This window comes from Urocampus carinirostris, chromosome 19 (genome assembly GCF_059441175.1).
Source record: "Urocampus carinirostris isolate Australia breed hairy pipefish chromosome 19, RoL_Ucar_1.0, whole genome shotgun sequence".
NCBI lineage: Eukaryota > Metazoa > Chordata > Actinopteri > Syngnathiformes > Syngnathidae > Urocampus > Urocampus carinirostris.
This window is the reverse complement of record NC_142367.1, coordinates 427,315-447,400: the sequence shown is the minus strand read 5'-3', so window position 1 is coordinate 447,400 and position 20,086 is coordinate 427,315. Positions and strand designations below refer to the sequence as shown.

Genomic DNA, 20,086 nt, shown 5'->3' with positions numbered 1-20,086 from the left:
CAAAATGGGGCTTGTTGGTGAGACACATTGACTGTATACTGCAGTTGAAATTTTAGCCTGGACCGAACCTCAACCGCATTTAATATGAACTTTGCACGGGCTATAATAGGCTTTTTATGTGTCAAAGCAGTAATTATTTGCGCACGCTCCATTTTATCTCTGAGCCAGATGTACTCATGAAATATGGCTCTCGAGTTGTGAGTTTCTGACCTCTGGTGTAGATGCAAACAATGTCAGACGATGAAAAAAGGCTACATCACTGGAAATCTAACCTAAGGCTGAACGTGCGAAAAGCGGATCAAAACATGCCTTATATGCGAGCATGTACTTTATAATCCGTAGAGTTTGTGTCGTCAGGGGAGTAATGGTCAAGAGTTAAGATACGATTTGGTCCCTACCTATGCCAAGAACAAACATTCGCCCTTGCCTTTCTCGATGTTTTCAGCTCAAAATCTCATCATCTGGTCAGTGCGAGTGCGGTTGGGTGGACGTCGCAGATGTCGAACCAGTGCTGGTCCACGTTTTTGTGTGGCAAGAGGCCATTCCGGGGTAAGAAGGGTCGTCTGTGGCGGTCGCGTCCGTTCACCACCTGCCAAAAGTGCTCGTCCTTGAAAAGAAAGATGGTGTTGTGCGCGTAAGAGAAGTAGGCGGCGTCGATGTTGCTGCCCGGGTGGTCGCCAGGAGACACCGGTGGGAACGCTTCACGGACTAGTTTGGGGAAACCCGGTGCCATTCCGTTCGACTCCACACTGAAAGCGTACACCTGTTGGAAGATGTGGTTCATTGCCAGCTTTTAAAATAGACAATGGTGATTGGACAGCAAAAGCTGTCAAGGATGCTGAATCGTGAAGTTTATTCGGTTTTCATTATTACACCTGAAAAGGTGGTTGTAAAGATGCCAGTTTGTTATTTTTACAATTAAACCACACTCCATCCACTTTTCCATCCAACCATCCATCCATCCATTGTATTCACTTTTCCGGTATCGGGTCACGGGACAAGAAAAGCCCAGACCTCCCTATCCGCAGCCACTTCATCCAGCTTATCCAACGGCGTTCCCAGGCCAGCCCAGAGACGGGTTAGTCTTTTCAGCGTGTCCTGGGTCGTCTAAGGGGCCTCCTGCCTGTGGGACTTGCCCGAAACACCTCCCGAGGAAGCTGTCCAGGATGCATCTTGATCAGAAGCCCGAGCTATATCAGCTGACTTCTCTTAATGCGGCTCTACACTGAATCCCTCACGGAAAAACGAGTTTTCACCCTATTTTTAAGGGTGAGCCCAGCCACCCCCTGGAGGAAACTAATTTCCGTCGCTTGCGTCGAGGATCTTGTTCTTTCGGTCATTACCCAAAGTTCATGACCATAGTTCATGACCTACATCTTAAATGTTCAACGTTTTCATAAGGAGTTCATTGAGGTCCAACCTCTCTAACGATGTGAAGCTAGATATGTCGTTGATGAGCTTCTGGATTTTTGGAGAGTAGGTGAGGGTTGAAACGTATATTGACTAAGATTTGCCTTTAGGTTCAGCTGCTTCTTTACAACGACAGGCCGGTTCAGGGTGCACAAGACAGCAGATGCTGCACCAACCCGTCTGTCGATCTCCTGTTCTATCGTACACTCCCTTGTGAACCAGACCCCAAGATACTTGAACTCCTCTACTCATCTCCTACCCAGAAAGAGCCACCCTTTTCCGGCAGAGAACCATGGTCTCGGACTTGGAGTTGCTGACCTTCATCCTGGCCGATTCACACTCAGCTGGAAACCCCTCCAGTGAGATCACGGCTTAAGGAAGCCAACAGCACCACATCATCTACAAAAAGCAGACTCTTGCACCATCATATAGGGACCGAACAGCCTGATTTAAGTTGATATAGTTTTAATATAGGAAACCTGAAAAGGAGACTATATAGGATGCAAGATTGTTGTTTTGATTATTATACCTCACTCTTGTTTGTTGTTTTGACTAATATGCACAGTTTACATGTTTGTCACTATCGGCCAATAATGTTGTTGTTCTTTGTTTCCTGTTCCCTTAAAATCTGTATTTGTGACCGAGGAGATTTATTGAAAAGAAAAGGGTCAGGGGAAAGCTTTTAGAACAGGCATTGGCATTGTGAGAATTTTATGTATAGTCCTCCCCTGTTCTCCTTGAAAGTTCAAAATTCATAAATGTCTTCTATCCTTATTTTGAGTGTCCCCTAAACTACAAATGTATCAATTGGTTAGTTTGCTTAACAGTTTTTACTGTCAATGGCTCAAAACGTATTAAGTTTACAGTTGTTTTATTGAAGACATCCTTACAAGAGTGTTTTTGAAGAAGTAAATCCAAGAATGCAATCGGTCATAAACAGCTGTGTCGATAGGACCAGCAATTCCCGGAAAACCTTCAGAAATCTTCCTGGGATAGTGGTAGCCCTCTGGATCTTTTCTAAAAACCTTGTCGTTGGTGGTGTCATACCTCCAGAACTGAATACCTGCATACAAAGTCCAGGAATGAAGCCTCACTTATTGGGAACCGCAATGTTGATTTCGTAAAAAATGTTACCTTTAAAAAAATATACCGCATCTTGCTTACGAGACCAAACATGCGCAAAGGCGTCCACCCCTTCAGCTGGGAGCCCCCGCCAGCCAATCTGCAGTGGCACAGGATCGCCGTAGCGAGTCCGGTTGTTCCGGTTCTCATACAGCCAGTACCAGCCTCCCCTCATGAAGTAAGTGTTGAAGCGGACCATCGTCCGTCCGTCCGGTTTCTTCTCCCATCGAATCCAGTCAAACACCGTGCTGAAGCGGCCCTTGCAGACTCCTGGGAGCAACATCAGAACAAAGTTTGATTGCATGGAGTGTAAAAGTCTTCAGCGAGCCGGCCACATAGTAGAAAAAACACTCTCACAGATAGCAAATATATGGCAATAAAAGTGCCATGAAGTAAATGCCCTTTGAAAGCCAAACTTTGCCTACCATAAAGGTTCTGGATGGCTTTCCTGTCCATCCAGCCCATTTCAAAACCAGCATCTTGTGGAAGATAGCTGGGCTGCATGATAGATCCGGGTCTGTAGATGTGAGGGAGTCCCAGAACGTGTCCAATCTCATGAACTGCCACCTGAAAAAAAATTAAAAGTTAATTCAGGAAGCCGATATTTTCATCACAGATTTCTTGAAACTTACCTTTAGGAGGCTGATTCCACTGCCAGTATTGGGGGCGGTAAAATGCTCATCGTCATCAAAGTGGATGTCGCCCAGAAACCAAGCGTGGGCAAACTCTTGACCGCTGCCGTCAAATCTTTGATTGCAACCGAGATGTTTTCCTAGATGGCATAAAGCAAGGCTTTCTCAGCTTTTTGTTTTGTATTTTGGGCGGCAGTGGCTCAGGAGGTAAAGCGCTCGTCTTGGGATGAAGAGATCGCAGTTCGAATCCCGGCTCCTCCGTGTTACATGTGGAAGTGTCCTTGGGTAAGACACTGAACCCCTAACACCCCCAATAAGCAGGTTAGCGCCTTTCATGGCTGCAAGGCCGCTATTGGGAAATGTGAAGCACATTGTAAAGCGCTTTGGGAAGTCTTTGACTTGAAAAGCGCTAGAGAAATGCAAAACATTTCATTTCATTTTTACATATTTGATTGATGTAACACAAAAAAATACTTTTCAGCCAATACCCCCATATAATGAGGATTATTAGATTATTAAGATGTGTCACTGAGTATGTTGTCACCATCGCATATGTTTTCTAGCTATATTAGTCCATCATTTTACATTACTAGTTTGATAACTACATTACTTATTTAATTGTTAAAAATGCACTTATAATCATCCACATATTTTAATGAAGTATTAACTTGCTGTATTAATATGATGTTTGAATAGTTCCTTTTATATCAGTACCTTCCCAGCAACGGTCTTCCAATAAGTCAGCCCTTATCATCCATCCATTATCTGCACCGCTTATTCTCAGTAGGGTTACGGGACTGCTGGAGCCCATGTCTTTGGGCAGTGGGCAGGGAACACCTTGAACTGGTTGGCAGCCAGTCGCAGGGCACACAAGGACAGACTAATCGCTCGCTCATTCACACCTAGGGACAATTTGGACCGGCCAATTAACCTTACATCCATGTTTTTGAAATGTGGGAGGAGATACCCACACAAGCACAAGGAGAACGTGCAAACTCCACACGAGAACGCTGCGGCAGCTGGACTTGAACCCTGAACCTCTGCACCATGGCGCTGTGCGCTAACCACCATCAAACAACCTTCAAAATCCATCTGCATTCAGTTTCAACACAGGGCTCCTGAAGAAGATGACAGTTTTTCTTTGTCTATTTAGGTTTCATATTCTATTTTGAAAATCCACACCCCTTTCCTATTAAAACCTTGGTCAGCCATTTTCCTTTGCCTTTTGGAGGAATATCCTGATAACTGGCCCAGAGAATACTAGGTTTGTAATAAAAGTCCTCAACTGAACTACTTCTTTTCAGCCACTTTTTCTTCATCCAAATACTCGGTCTGGTAACAAATCAAACCACTGTAAAATAAAGGCCATACCTGTGCCAAAGCCCAGCCTGATGTCAATACCCTCCAGCGCAGATCGGTTGTCCTCCACAAATTCCAGCGGAGACACCTCACTCCACATCCGGAAGGCCAGCCTGAAGATGTAGCGCTGCTCGTCTATAGACAGCTGGTTGCTGTAGCCTTCGCCTATCAGGCGCCACCTCAGGACCTTCTTACTGAAGGCCACGTGTCCTGTCTCTCTCAGCGCCCTTTTCTGACGTTGACGTTCGGGCATTTGAGCGGCTGGGTGCCTCTTCTTCAAAAGGTTGTCAAATGTTGTTTTTCGCAGTCTGAAATCATGGCTAAAATCTGAGGTGCTTGTGTCAGAAAAATTGCCAACTGTGTTATTAAAGCTCACTAGGTCTATTCCCAAATCATTAGCAGCGTTAAGCGAGGTTTCAACCGTTGAGTCGTTCCTATCAGATTCATTATAAGTGTTTAAACTAGTGCTGTTTTCAACATACAAAGTCAGACCTTCCTTATGTTCTGGTTCAGGAATGGGGTAGTTTTCCATTTCCCTATCAGGGACGCCACACCTGGGCTTGTTCATGGCCTCCTGGGTGGCGTCGTCCAAAACTCCCGTCACCGGGAGGCCAAACAACCATTGAAAGTCTTCAAGAGCCGCATTAAACTTTTGGTTTTCTTCCTCTGGAGGAAGGTGTTCTCTTGACAGAGGAACCGCTGCCCCTTCCTGGACCCTGGCTTCGAAGTCAAGGTCCTCAAACAGATTTTCCTCCCACCTCACCGGCTTCATAAAACCATATCTGGAGAGGAATAGCTGCCCGAAACAAAAGAGAATCATTGTGGACAGTGAACAACAGACCAGATTACCAGCTTTATTGGAAGCAAATCAATCGCTGGCTGAATCAGGCCCGCTGAAGGTTTGAATCCCGCCAGCAAGACAACGCCGAAAAAAGTGCAACAGAAATATGAGCTGCAGTTTGAAATATATCCACTTGGTGTCGTCAAAACTGCTCTAGCTGTACAGTATTTCTTATTCTATCTGTCTTTCTTTTCTCTCTCTCTTTATTTCTTTCTTTCACTCTCTCTCAATTTCGCCCTCGGTATCTCTCTCTTTTTTCACCCTCTTTCACTCTCATACTATTACTTTTTCTTACTCCCTTTCTCTCGCCCCATCTTTTTTATCTCTTTCTCTTCTTTCTTTCTCTCTCCCTCTCTTTCACTCTATCTCTACCTTCTCTCTCTCTCTTTCTTCTCACTCTCTCTCTAACTCTCTCTCTCTATATATATAACTCTCTCTTTCACTACCTGTCTCACTATGTCTCTCTCTCTACCCCTGCTTGTCTCTCTCTCTCTCTCTCTCCATTTTTGTCTTACTCTTCCTCAATTTGATATATTTTAACAAAATTACCGAAATAACAAAGAAGCTGTAAGATGTGCGGTAAAAAAATGACAGAAATTAAGGAAATATAACAAAAGAAATAAAACAAAGCTAAGTTGTGTGCTAGAAAGGAGGCCAACATCTGGAACAATATCTAGCAAAAAAGGTAAAATGTTAGGGCCCGGTCACACAGCCGTTTGCGGCTGAATCACGGCCAGAAATTTCTGCCTGTGAGGCGGACACTATTGGACGCTTTGAGATCGCTATACAGACGAGATACAGCAGTGCTTAACACGCGGTCGGAAATTCACGCGCGGTTGGCAGCGCGAAAAAGTTTTGCGCTGCTCAATACTTTAGAGCACGGGTACACAGCCTTACACGGGCGTATCGAGGCTGAATCAGAAATTTCTGGCCGTGAAGTAGACGCTGTTGGACGCTTTGAGACCGCCATATAGACGAGATACAGCAGTGCTTTACTCGCGGTCGGAAATTCACACGCGGTAGGCCGCGCGAAAAAGTTTTGAGCTGCTCAAAACTTTGAGCGCGTGTTAACCGCGGGCGGCACACGAGGTAATGACGCTGAAATGACGCGGAACGACGTGCTCTGGCCGCGGCCAGGGCGTGGTTACACATGGGTAGGACGGGAAATTTCAGCGGGTAATCGTGGGTGGAGCATGTGTAGCGACCCTCTTTCATGCACGACACAAGGTTTCACAATCTCTGGGTTTATCGCCTGCATTCAGTAAACAAAACAATACAAAAGTCAGGGGCCTCTGTTCACGACTGCAATTATCTTCAGCGCTTACAAATTCACTTCAGCTACGGCAAGCAGACAACATGCGAGCACATTAATAATGAAACTTCGATAATAACAATGAACATAACTTTCCCACGTACCTGCATTCAGTAAACAAAACAATACAAAAGTCAGGGGCCTCTGTTCACGACTGCAATTATCTAAAATATTAAAGATACAAAAAAGCGGGTCATCACTCAACAGGCCGCACCTCGTGGCGTGTTTGCATCAAAACACGTTGCATCTTCATTTCAAGCTGTATTGCTTTACTTCTTAGTTGTGCTTTTTTAATATACATCATTTAGCACAACTTATATATCTTTATATACAAAAATAATTTGCGAAAGCAGCTCATATGTCTAGCAAAATATGCATTTTTTTATCCAACTGATATTGGGCACATCTTACCTTCAGCGCTTACAAATTCACTTAAGCTACGGCAAGCGCTGAAGCCCATAAAGTGCCAAACGAAAAAGACAGTCGCAGACGCCCATGACTTAACAACTGAATGAGGTACCGGAATATTAACAGTAATACAACAAAAACACAGATTTTGTGAGAATTCAAAAAAACATTCAAAACAATCAAATTTCAACTCTGTTACACATGGTCATAGCATGTTCCGCGCCTGTATCGCGGTGTTATTACGTGAAATTAGCGTGTTACGCGTGTGACGGTCAAACGCCTTTCTCCGCGTATATACAGCGCGATTTGCCGAGCACACGTCAGTTGTGCTCAAGTCGTCAAGGGGGGGACATGGATCCCCGTCACTGTAGTGACCTCGTCTTAATCCATTTTTATTTCTTGACATTTATTTTCATTCATAACAAAATAATAAAATAAAAATGAAAAACTATTACAATAATAACATATTGGCTTCTTCGGTGCCATAGCTTGAAATCTTGATCTTCACGGGACTGTGTCATGAGCGGTTATGATTTCTACAGCCCGGTGTTATGCCGAGAAATGCATCCCTGCCGAGATTTGCATCCCCTCGCGACTACAACCTCTTTTACCTCGTTTTATCTCACTTTTATATCACTTTTAGGGAATGTAATGGCGAACATATAACCAAATGCACTTCGTCTTGCATTTGTTGGGAATGTAATACAACTTAAACCATTCCGTCTTTGTTTTTGTTGTGAACGTAATCGAACGGTAATGCACACCGTTTATAAAGTAGGAGTCGGATTTGGGCACAACACCGGCTCGGGAGCTTTTATACCCGTGGTCCACACGAGAAAATGACGCGGAAGTGACGCGATGAGGAAGCGGAACAGTCGCCGGCGTCTGTTTTGCGGGCATACCACCGATGAACAGCGGGTTGGCCAATTTTGAGCATTTTTCATCGTGGGCAACCACGGGCAAAAAAACCCGCAAAATTTTACCCGCGATACAGACGCAAACGGCTGTGTGACCGGGCCCTTAGATAAATAGCAAACCAAAAGGGAAATAGCTAGAGAGAATGCTTGGTAAATAACAATTTCCGTTTTTGCCTGGCTTTTTGAAAACAGGGAAAAAGGGAAAAGGGAAATAAAAAGACAAAAATGGGGTAAAGAAAAAAAACAAAGAAAAAAGAGGAAAAAGAAAAGATTGTCGTCAGTTCCCGCTAATGTTATGTCTCTTTCTCTCTCTTTTCTGTTTCTCTCTATCTTCTGTTTATCCTCTTCATTTGTTTTTCTGTCCCTTTTTCTCCTCTCCTTTTCTCTTTCTCTCACTGTATCTCCCATTTTTTTTCTTTGTCTCGCTTTCTCTCTCTTTTTTCCGCTCTTTTTCCCCCTCTCTCTATATAAATTTTCCTCTGTCTTTCTTTTTTTCTTATGTTTATGTTTCCTTCTCTTGCTTTCTTTATTTTTTTTTCCCTCTTTCTCTCTCTTTTCCGTCTCTCTCTCTCTTTCTCTTGCGCTCCCTTTTATTATTTTTTTTTGTTTTTCTGTCCCTTTTTCTCCTCTCCTCTTTCTCTGTATCTCGTTTTTTCTCTTGATTTGTCTCTCTCTCTCTTATTCTCTCTTTCTCTTTACCTCTCTTTTTCCCCTCTCTATATAAATGTTCCTGTTTCTTTCTCTCTTTCTTCTGTTGGTTTCCTTCTCTCGCTTTCTTTCATTTTTTTTTCCCTCTTTCTCTCTCTTTTTCAGTCTTTGTATCCTTCTCTCTTCTCCAATAATCTGCATCGGTCAATCCCTTATCATAACTTTGTGTTTGGACAAACAGATGAAAAAATTCAATGTCTTACCTCTCAATCAAAGACAAATATGGGCTGCAATTTGGAGTTTTATTTACCTCTGCGGAGATTTGGTCGGTTATGGTGTGAGCGGCATGAGCACCCAACGTCTGCAAATCCAAACGATCGCGACGGTGGAAAAGCTTCTCGCCACTGCTCGTCCAAACAAGCAAAGAAGTCATCAGCTGGATGGAAGTCAACATCGTAGTATCAGTATTTTGTGTTTTCTGCTGGGAAGAAAAACACGTCCGTGCAGCTTTATAGGGCTGAAGGAGCAGGTGCCTTCATCCCAACATGTCCCACAACACAAAGGTGTGAAAAACAAACACCACTGAAGCTAAAAGGTTAGCTACAATTAGTGCTGATGTGTCGTGTGATGCTCCAATGGTCTTGATTGGACTCTAAAGAACACCCACTAAGTCAGGGGTGTCAAACCCGTCACCACCAGAATTATAACTTTAAAAACTCCGCCTTAATATGAAAGTCAAAGGGACGTGTGCATTATTTGCCCACTAGATGTCGCTGTATTTTGTTGTGCCACCGAAAACTGGTGCTAAGAGGCTGACAGTATTTTTCCCACGTGAAAACCTAAATGTGTGTCTGTCTCCTTCTTTGGTGATTTTTACAAAATGTCCTTTTGGATGAAACTGACAGTCTCTTCCCAACAACCCAAATTTCTTCCAATTCCACAAAACTCTGCAGCCATTTTCAACGATCTTCCATATTGCTGTAACACCTTTGAAAGCCTATTGTTAGGACACTTTAATGTTCTGGAGTTAATCATTCTAATGAATTGCAGGAATGGGGTTAATGGCACTAAATTACTCCCTGGGCATGGACACTCTCTTCACACCCAATGAAAACTAGTGAGGCAGCCTTAAAAAAGACATACACAAAAAAAATACATAATCCGGGGGCGGCAGTAGCTCAGGAGGTAGAGCGCTCGTCGGCCTTAAAAAAGACATACACAAAAAAAAATACATAATCCGGGGGCGGCAGTAGCTCAGGAGGTAGAGCGCTCGTCTTGGGATCAAGGGATCCCAGTTGGAATCCCTGCTCGTCCGTGTTACATGTCGAAGTGTCCTTGGGTAAGACACTGAACCCCTACTACCCCCAATAAGCAGGTTAGCGTCTTACATGGCTGCAATACAAGGCCGCTATTGGGAAATGTGGACCACATTGTAAAGCGCTTTGGGAAGTCATTGACTTGAAAAGCGCTATATAAATGCAGATCATTTCATATCATTTCATAATAAAAAAAGTATAAAAGAGACAAAAATGAAGAATAATAAATAATAAAGCAAGAAAAAAAAGAAGTAAAAAGCCGGGGAAAAGAAAACAGATAATTAAAGAAAAAGGAAAAAGAAAAACTAAAAAAGCAGGAAAATAATAAGAAAAAGAGGAAAAGCAAGAAAATGGAAAGAGCTAGAAAAAATAAAAGAAATAAATAAAACAGAAAAAGATATGTCAGGAAACGGACCGGGAAGCAGGAAGTCGGAACTCATATGCGTAGACGATCTGTCACTTTAATTAGGAAATAAAAGTTGTCCAACACACATACAAACCAAAAACAAAACAGGTTCAAAGGCAATCAAAATTACAAACTAGGCATTACTCAGATCTAAGAGGCATGAACAGGTCTTCAACAAGGTACAGCAATGGTCTGGCTACGGGCAGTCCCAAAAGAAGCGTTTAAGGACTCCACAAGCAATCCAATCAGTCCAATTGGTCTTTAAACGGTGTCAAGGGGCGGGGCCAGCTGGGCGCCATGGCAACCGTGCAGGACATGACAGGATAAGAGAATAAAGACAAGACTTATAAATCAAGAAAAAAAAGTAAAAATCTAGGGGGTGAAATCTAAGAATAAAAGAAAAAAGATATAAAAAAAAGAAGAAAATAAGCATGGAAAAAGAAAAAGCAAGCTAAAGGAGTTAAAAAGCTAGGAAAAAGGAAACAAAAGAAGTAAGATAAAAAAAAAAAACGCAAGAAAAAAAAGACGTTGTCAGGTCCAGAACAGAAGGAGGACCCAGATGTGTATGATTACTCACAAGTTTATTGAAACATAGAGGAAAGTCAGCACCAGCCACCCGGTGCTCGCTGGACGCGGGAAGCAAGCCGCTCACGGGAACGGAGCGTGTTCTGAATGCGGACGTGGATCTTCCGGAGCAGGAGATCTTAGCATGGTTTGCCGGAAAAACAGGTCGTTAGCCGGGACGGGAGATCAAAACATGGTCGGGGTAAAAAAAACGGGTCGTAGCAGGAGATAAATGGGGAAATCACGAACGGACGAGTGGAAAACGGGTAACAAAACGGGACCGACAGGAGTCAGAGTCAAAAATGCTTGCTTGTGTAAACAGAGGTTCGCTGACAGACTGACAACAGGCGAGTGAAAGCTCTGAGCTTTAATAGGAAGGGTAACCAATCAGGTAACCAGAAACAGCTGGTGCCAAACGAGCGGGCTCAGGTGAGTGTAATGAGTAATCATGACACAGGTTTTGGGGGGTCCCTTTGTTCAATAATAATGATAAAAATAATAATTATGTCATATTCTGCACAAAATAAATGATATGATAAAAAAAATCAGCCTGCCTTGCACTTTTACCTCATTTAAAGATTTTTATACTAAACTGGAATTTCTGGATGACACAAAAAATGTCTATTGAAAATATTGACTTTTCAGTGCAACAACAAATAAACTAGAAAAAAAAGAATACACAATACATTGAGAAAAAAAAAGCTACTCACGACCTTGAAAAACACTGGAAACAGTGCTGTGCAAAATACTTTGGGGGGTAATAATAGTAAAGCCCCTCCCCGGCCCCGTGCAACGGCCATGAGTACGAGTTTATAAACTTTGGTTTTGAGAAGTTCTTCTCTGCTTGGGTGGGGAAGATGTGCAGCAGTTGGCCTGTATTTTCAAAGTTATAAACAAAGTGCATAAATTAGGAGGACAGGAGCTGCTGACTAATTATTTTATGTACCGGTACATGCATTTCCCACGATTACAAGATCAATGCTAAATTAACGCTTGCCAAATTTTTGTTTTGACAACTTTTCCACATTTTTAAACAAATAGTTTCTTCTTGCATATTTTAGTTTATTTGTAGTTGCACTGAAAAGTTGATAGACATTTTGGGATCGGAAGCAAGTCAGGTAACCGGACGTGATCGGGGAGCCCGGGGAGCCCGAGACAGGGGATCGATAAAGAAAACAGGGGACGGTATCAGGCAGGATGCAGGAACAGGTTGGAATCAAAACGGGAGCCAGAGTCAAAAAGTGCTTGCCTTGCATGTGCGGAGGTACGCTGATGGACTGACAAAGAGTGAGCGAGAATGAAGTTCCTAAATAGGGAGAGGGATAATTAGGAAACAAGTGGCAGCTGAGGCTGAAAGAGTGAGCGCAGGTGAGGGCAATTAGCGTGACAGAGCCCTCCCCCTTCAGGGGACGGTTCTAGAATTCCTAATAGGAAAAACAAACACAGGCACCACTAACCAGGTGGGAGGAGGCAGCGGCAAAAAAGGGGTTCAGTACTCCTCAGATCGGACCGATGTCTTGGAAAAGGGCGGCACAGCATCAGCAGCCGGAGGCATGGCAGGAGCTGGGCCAGGAGGTGGCTGAGTGGAGGGGCGGGCGCCTCTCGGACGGCCCCGTGGAGTGTAGGCTGGTCAGGGTGTCGCTGTTGGAAATCCCTGATGAGGGTATGGTCCAAAATCTGCCTGGTGGGGATCCAGAACCTCTCCTCTGGACCGTATCCCTACCAATCCACCAGCTGGACTGCCTGCGTGGTCTCCACGGTAAAGAGGTTCAGGATACAAGTCCAGGTACCGCAACCTCACATGTGGAGTTTGCAAGTTCTCCCCGTGCCTGCGTGGGTTTCCTCCTGGCATTCCGGTTTTCTCCCACATTCCCAAAAACATGCATGTCAGATTAATTGGCCGGTCCAAATCGTCCCTAGGTGTGAATGAGCAAGTGAATTGTCTGTGTGTCTGAGTGCCCTGCGACTGGCTGGCAACCAGTTCAGGGTGTCCCCGCCCACTGCCCGAAGATGGGTGGGATGGTTCTCCAGCACCCCCGCCCTCCTGAGGATAAGTGGTGCAGATAATGGATGGATGTTTATGAAGTATTTCCATAAGAGTATTTTGTATTCTTTCTCCAGTAGTATAATTTTGTACTATAGTTTTACTGTAGAAATTTTATTGCAGTATTTGTTTTTTTTTCATGTGGAAGAAAAACTGAGACTAGATGGATCGTGGAGAGCTAGTTTTACGAAGAGTGTGAGGAAAGAGGTGAAAATGTCAGAGTTGAATATGGTGAAAAAGGAAAGAGAGTTTAAAGAGATGATATGGGGAGAGTATGAAAGGATTAGTAGAAGAGAAGTGGAGAGTGTGGAAATGGAATGGCAGTGGTTTAAAGAGACAGTGTTGAGGGGTGTGAAAGAAGTGTGTGGAATGAGAAAAGTTGGTCGAGGTATTAGGAAAGGAAGTGAATAGTGGAATGATGAGGTCTCAGAGGCTGTGACAGAGAAGACACGTGCCTTTGAGGAGTGGCTGCAAGATAAGAGTGGTGATGCATATGAAAGGTATAAAGTGAAGAAAAGGTTGGTAAAAGCGGTAGCAGCGAAAAGGAAAGCAAATGATTAATGGTGTTGAAAGATAGAGGTGAACTTTGAGGAAAGGAGAAAAGTGTTCTGAAAAGAAGTGAAAAGAGTATAAAAGAACAAGTCTGGAGAGGAAGAGAAAGTGTAAGATAAGGACGGTAGATTGCTGGTTAGCGGTAGTGCAGGCAGGACGAGATGGGCAGAGTATTTTGAGGAAATGCTAAATGTGGAGGATGGGAGAGAAGTGAGAGTCGAGGTGATCGGTGGTATGGAGAGAATGCCCGTGTTGGGTGATTTAAATGTTAAGCCTGTGGATATATGGGAGGTTCAAGAGGCAGTGAAATAAATGAAAGGGGGGAAGACACCTGGGTTCGATGGTCGGACTGCTGAATGCTTGAAAAAAGGTGGCACAGCTATGATTGACTGGTTAGTATGCTTGTTGAAGGTATGCTTTTTAAGTGGTGTGGTTCCTGTTGATTGGTGTAGTGCATGTGTGGTGCCATTGTATAAGGGTAAATGTGATAAGTATGAGTGTAGCAATTCGAGAGGTATCAGTTTGTTGTCTGTGTAAGCTGTAGGGAAGAGTCTTGATTAAGAGAGTGAGAGGAAGAACGGATGAGGTGGTGATGGAGGAGCAGAGTGGTTTCAGGAAAGGAAGAGGATGTGTGGATCAGGTGTTAGCAGTACGACAGGTGTGTAAGAAATGTTTTGCAAAGGGTAATGATTTTTGTTTGGCTTTCATGGACATGGAAAAGGCGTATGACAGAGTTGATAGAGAGGGTTGTGGCAGGTGATGGTAATGTATGGAGTGGGTGGAAAGTTGTTGGAAGCATTAAAGAGTTTTTATGTGAACAACAGAGCATGTGTAAGAGTAGGGAGTGAGACAAGTGAGTGGTTTCCTGTGTTGACTGGTGTGAGACAGGGGTGTGTGATGTCACCATGACTGTTTAATGTGCATATGGATGGTGTGGTGAGAGTGGTGAATGCAGTATTTGGCAGAGGTGTAGAGATAATAACAGTGGAACGTTGTGGCAGGTAAGTCAGTTATTGTTTGCAGATGACACAGCGCTTGTGGCTCATTCTGAGGAAACATTGAGAAGGTTGGTAATGGAGTTTGAAAGAGTGTGTGATAGGCATAAGATATATGTGAATAAAAGAAAAAAAAGAAAGAGTAAGGTGATGAAGGTGTTGTATGGTGAAGAGACTTGGAGCCTGAACGCAGATTTGAGAAGGAAATTAAATGTTTTTTAGATGAAGTGTTTGTTAGGAGTGACAAGATTGGATAGATTGGGAAATGAAATTGTGAGAGAGAGAGAACTGGAGGAGTAGTGGAACTGAGCAAGCGTGTGGATAAGAGAGTACTCAGTTGGTTTGGACACATGGAGAGGATGAATGAGGAGTGAATGTTGAAGAGGATCTACAGAGCAGAAGTAAATGGAAGGAGACCAAGAGAACGACTGCGATTGACGTGGATGGATGATGTTATGAGTGCACTGCAGGAAAGAAGTCTAAATATAGTGGAAGCTAGAGCTCTTTTTAGTGAAAGGAATGAGTGGAGTGGTGCTGTGAAAGGATAGTGGGATGGTTTGGACGCGTTCTAAGGGATGGGCAGGGCACCCGTATGATGCAGCAAGGGTAAACCAGTGAAAGCTGTTGGGCCCTGCTGTTGAACAGAAGAGTGTGTTGTGTCACCCTGACCCGAGTGACATGGCTGCTTTCTTGTGTCCCGTTCCATCTGGAGGGACGAAAGCATGACCAACTTGGGTGCCGAGGTGCCTAACTTGTTGGGGTGTTTGGGCATTTGGGTTGGCCATGGTCCCATAGAACTTTTGTGTGTGTCTTTTTTGCTTGTGGGCCTAATGTGGCCATTTGGCTGTAGTTTGCCCACCACTGCTCTAATGTGACTGTGCATAAGCAGAAATGAAGCTCACGACACGTCACTGTGGTCCAATCATCAAAATTGTGATCAAAAATACAATCCAAACTCATGTAGGAGGAAGCCATTTTTGCTTTATAGATGAATGTTAACAATTTGTTGAAATTGGTTCCTGAAATGGTTGATAGTATATACCACAGTACAATATGCATTATTTATAGATAACAATAGAATAATCATTTTAATGCTTTGCTAATGGCCTCCGCCAGGTGCTGTGCAGTCGGCTTTTCTGCAGTGCAGTTGACGTTCAAAGCCCGTGCCTGCAGGGCGTCCCGCGTTGTTGGCCCGATAGCAGCAAACTGCCAAATTAGAAGAATTTGTGTTAAGAAAATTGACATTTTTCCGAATGGATATACAATGATCCTTCGCAGTATCGCAGTTTCCCAATCTAAATTACGGGAGCTTAAACCTTAGTTGCAAATGCTAACTCTAGCCCCTAAAATCAGTTCAAAACTGTAACTTGCAGGCCAAACACTAGCCCTACACTTAACACTGACTATAACCCTAGCCCTATTCCTTTTTCAATCTGTAACCCCTCTGTAACACATTTTGGAACCCTACATTCGGTTTAGAACCCTAATATAAGGCTCAAACCCTAGTTCCTTACCCTAAGCCTACACCTAACACTAACTGTAAACCAAGCCCATAACCTATTTTAGAATTTTAAATTAAGTTTTTAATACTTAAATAAGGAGCCTAAAACATAGTTTATAATAAAATAAGTTTAAAACCCTTATTTGAAGCCCAAACCCTAACTCCTAACCCAAGCCCAACACCTAACCAAAGAAACATCGCAACAATTTCAGGCAATTACAAGCACTAAAATTCAAGCAGTCTTCAAACTTTGAAAACACAACTTTAAAATTCCATACCAATCCGACAGCTTGAACACCCTACATGACATATATTGTTCTTTTTTGGGGATTTTTCATTTTTCGGTCTGAGACGTTTTTTTGGTGATTTCTTTAGTTTCTTTTCGGTGGATTTTGGTTGTTTTGGGGTTCATTTTTGGTTGTTTTTTTAATGTTTTAATGGGGCGATTCAGGGTCCCTTTTTTTCTGAAGTTTTTGGGTCCTTTTTTAACCATTCTTTTTTGGTCTTTTTTGACAATCCTGACATTTGCCATTTGGAAGCAGTGTGTGTCAGATGTTCTTTTGAGGTTTAGGATTTGTTTTTTTGGTTTCAATGCAAAATAGAGAAGGGGTCTCCAACATAGTGCCCCCTAAGAATAGTAGAGGTGCCCGCCAATCTGTTCTAAAAGATAGCTTACCAGTGCTGGGTCATAGTAATTTTTTGTAAAATTTAATTTATAATGTTTGACAGAGTCTATTTAACAGCATTTTTTAATAATTACCTGGTAAAAACATTGTGACAACATAGTTATGACATGATCTTAGAAATTCAAATAAATAAATTCCAGTTCATGAGAGCCAATGAGCAAAAAATGCAGTTTTTTAACTAAATATCTGGCTAGCTTTTTTTCCTGCCTTTTTAGCTATTTAGCAAGCCCTCTAGCTAGCTTTTTTCATGCTAATGCTAACATTTTTCTTCTTTTTTTTGCTAGTCTCATCTCATTAGCTACACCGCTTATCCTCAGTAGGGTCGCGGGGGTGCTGGAGCCCACCCCAGCAATCATCGGGCACTGCGAACTGGTTGCCAGCCAATCGCAGGGCACACGGGGACAGACAACTCACTCACCCATTCACACTTAGGGACAATTTGGACCGGCCAATTCACCTGAAATGCATGTTTTTGGAATGTGGGAGGAAACCGGAGTGCCCGGAGGAAACCCACGCAAGCACGGGGAGAACATACAAACTCCGCACAGGAAGACATGAACTGTGCCGCACATGCGGTAACCACTGCGCCGCCGTGCTGCCCTTTTTTGCTAGTTATCAAGTTTAATTTTGGTCTCCTTTCTAGGTACCTATCAAGCTTTCTTATCATTCTATCGAGGCTTTGTTGCCTTTTTACTTTTTTAGCTAGCTATCTAGCTCCCTTTTAGTTTTTTACCAGTTTACTTTTCTACCTAACTATCATGCTACTTTTTAGCTATTTAAGAATCCATCTAGTTAATTGCTATTTTAGAACTGTATATAAAAATGGGTGTCCTCTTGCGCTAATTCGTAAGAAAAGTAAATACAGACTTCTGCTTTGTGAGCTTTTCGATCACATGTCCTTTCTGGAAGAAAAGCCCCGCTAAAACGAGGGATTACTGTAACTGTGATTGTTTGCGATGCTGCCAGTTTAACCTTTATTTGCGTTAAACGTTCTCCGGCCAGCCGGCGTAAAGTCGGAAGGACGAAGTTGACTCCTGATGGGCTGAAGAAAGCCACAATCGCCGGAAGCCCCTAAGAGAGATAATGGTTTTTAATTCATAGCCAAATATTCCAACACGTATAGTGCCCACATCATAAAAGTAAGTCTTACCTGTGTTGCAAAATAGTTTGAGAGCTTGTTCTCTACATCAGGATGCTTGGTTGTTTGATAAACAGTCAATGTTTCAAGGGGAACGCCTAGTGGAGATACCGTGTAGTGTTTTATAATTAAGATCCATCCATCTTAAGCAGCTTTTTTTCAGACAAAAAAGGAAGAAAGTATTGTATGTATAAAAAGTAGAAAAATGAGCAAAATTTGTGGCTTTTTTTTTCCCAATTTCCACCACAGGTTTTCAATTGGATTGAGATCTGGGCTATTTGCATGGCCATTGCCATTGAGTGGATGCATCTCTCTCCAAGGAATCCTTTCACTGTTTTTGCTCTACGCATGATGCATTTTCTTCTTGGAAAATTAGTTCATCATTCCTAAACATTTTTTCAATTGAAGGAATAAGAATGCTGTCCAAAATGTCAATGTAAACTCGTGCATTTATTGCAGATTTGACAACATCTATCTCCCCAGTGCCTTTGCCTGACATGCAGCCCCATATCATGAAGGACTCTGTGAATTTAAAGGTTTTCTTTAGGCACTAAATCTCACACCAAACAAAAATTCCAGCATCATCACCTTGTCCAATGCAGATTCGTATCTCATCACTGAAGATAACCTTCATCCAGTCATCCACATTCCATGATTGCCTCTCCTTAGCCCATTGCAGTCTTGTTCTTTTGTGTTTAAGCTTCAAAAATGGGGTGGACAGGTGTCTTTATGCAGCTATTGACCTAATACAGGTGCATCTGATTCAGGATGATACATGGAGTGCAGGTGGACTTCTAATGGGTAGACTAACAGGTCTTTTAGGGTCAGAATTCTATATTATACACAGGTGTTCAAATAATTATTTGCAGCTGTATCACACAAATAAGTCCACTGTCACTGTTATATTCTATCCATTATCTTGCGCTTGTCCGGGGACGGGTCGCGGGGGCATCAGCCTTTACAGGGAAGCCCAGACGTCCCTAACCCCAGCTACTTTCTCCAGCTCATCTGATGGGATCCCGAGGCGTTCCCAGGCCATCCTGGAGACGTAGTCTCTCAAGCGTGTTGTGGGTCGCCCCCAGGGGCCTCCTGCCCGGTGGGACATGCCCGGAACACCTCCCAAGGGAGGCAACCAGGTGGTATCCTTTTCAGATGCCCGAGTCACCTCAACTGGCTCCTCTCAACGCGGAGGAGCAGTGGTCTAATTGGTTTTCAGTAAAGAACCATGTTTCCCTGCACAATAAAAAAGGGAAAAAAACCAACCTTCTTCTCAAAAACAAACTTTCGATCTCACCTCCCTTATTTTCAATTGTACTATAACCACGCACATTCAGCACCACAAGTTTTAGGATGGTTGAGGGCACTCTTCTTCCAAAGTCTGCACGATTTTGACTCTTTCTGGGAGATTGATACAGAGGAAGGGATTCCAAGCCTCCTTACTGTGCCCCCATTAGATGCCTCAAACATCATGCAGGAGAATTCTAGTTTTCTTCAGCAGCACATGGATGTAAGCATATAACTCACACTGCGTGGCCCGATTGCCACCCTTACGAACCCTGTAAAAAAGGATATTTACCGTTCTTCCTTAAAGCTGTAGACAGAACTTCTCTTTTAATGGAGCCACAGGGGAATAAAAGGGGAGGGATGTCAGTGTCCTCACCTAAAATAAAAGGGGAAAGCTCCTTATAGTTTAGAAAATATGGTAGATATGGAATTCTAGGATAAACGTGTAAAAAAGGACTTAATGTTACGGTCTGACGTACCTCCTACAACCAGAGGGCAATAACTGGGGTTTGAACTGAGCACAGGTGTGTCCAATTTTCGTACAACAAGTCACAAGTCAAGTCACATTTATTTATATTGCCCTTAATCACAAAAATGTCTCAAAGGACTGCACAGGATTACAATTACAAAATTGTACAATTACCTGATCTTAAACCAGCATGCAGGCAAGGAACAACTCAAAAACCTCAGTGTGAGGGAAAAAAGAGAAACCTTGGGAAAGGACCTCACATGTGGTAATCCCCCTTCCAGGGTTGACCAGGGTGAATTACAATTAGCATTACTACTGTGCCAGTTTAACCAGAACCCTTTAAAAATACATTTTGAACATTAAACGCCGCCAGGTCATTGTTTCATTTTGTTCCCATCACGTCAGGTTTGTCTTTTTTCTGGTTACTTTGTTACTTTGCTTCTTGCATTTTCCATCTACAATTTTGGTCCTAGTTTGTTAGG

The 20,086-nt window shown here is 43.1% G+C and overlaps 2 protein-coding genes across 7 annotated transcripts in view; both read right to left on the bottom strand.

The window, feature by feature from the left end:
- Window positions 1–373: 373 nt before the first annotated feature.
- mmp21 (matrix metallopeptidase 21) lies at window positions 374–9,119 on the bottom strand. Its single transcript, XM_088324014.1, has 7 exons — window positions 8,960–9,119; window positions 4,536–5,319; window positions 3,165–3,304; window positions 2,958–3,099; window positions 2,545–2,802; window positions 2,301–2,473; window positions 374–763 (listed from the first exon to the last, which is right to left on the bottom strand). The coding sequence occupies exons 1-7, from the start codon at window positions 9,101–9,103 to the stop codon at window positions 458–460; spliced, it is 1,947 nt and encodes a 648-aa protein (XP_088180140.1). The 5' UTR covers window positions 9,104–9,119; the 3' UTR covers window positions 374–457.
- Window positions 9,120–15,487: 6,368 nt separating this feature from the next.
- uros (uroporphyrinogen III synthase) overlaps window positions 15,488–20,086 on the bottom strand; it is a 16,190-nt gene continuing 11,591 nt past the window's right edge. For all 6 annotated transcript variants that reach the window (XM_088324023.1, XM_088324021.1, XM_088324024.1 and 3 more), the window contains 4 exons: window positions 19,428–19,511; window positions 17,864–17,949; window positions 17,686–17,784; window positions 15,488–15,732 (listed from right to left, as the gene is read on the bottom strand). In XM_088324023.1, the coding sequence (XP_088180149.1) occupies window positions 15,610–15,732; window positions 17,686–17,784; window positions 17,864–17,949; window positions 19,428–19,511 (392 nt within the window). In that variant the 3' untranslated portion in view covers window positions 15,488–15,609. The remainder of the gene's footprint in view (window positions 15,733–17,685; window positions 17,785–17,863; window positions 17,950–19,427; window positions 19,512–20,086) is intronic.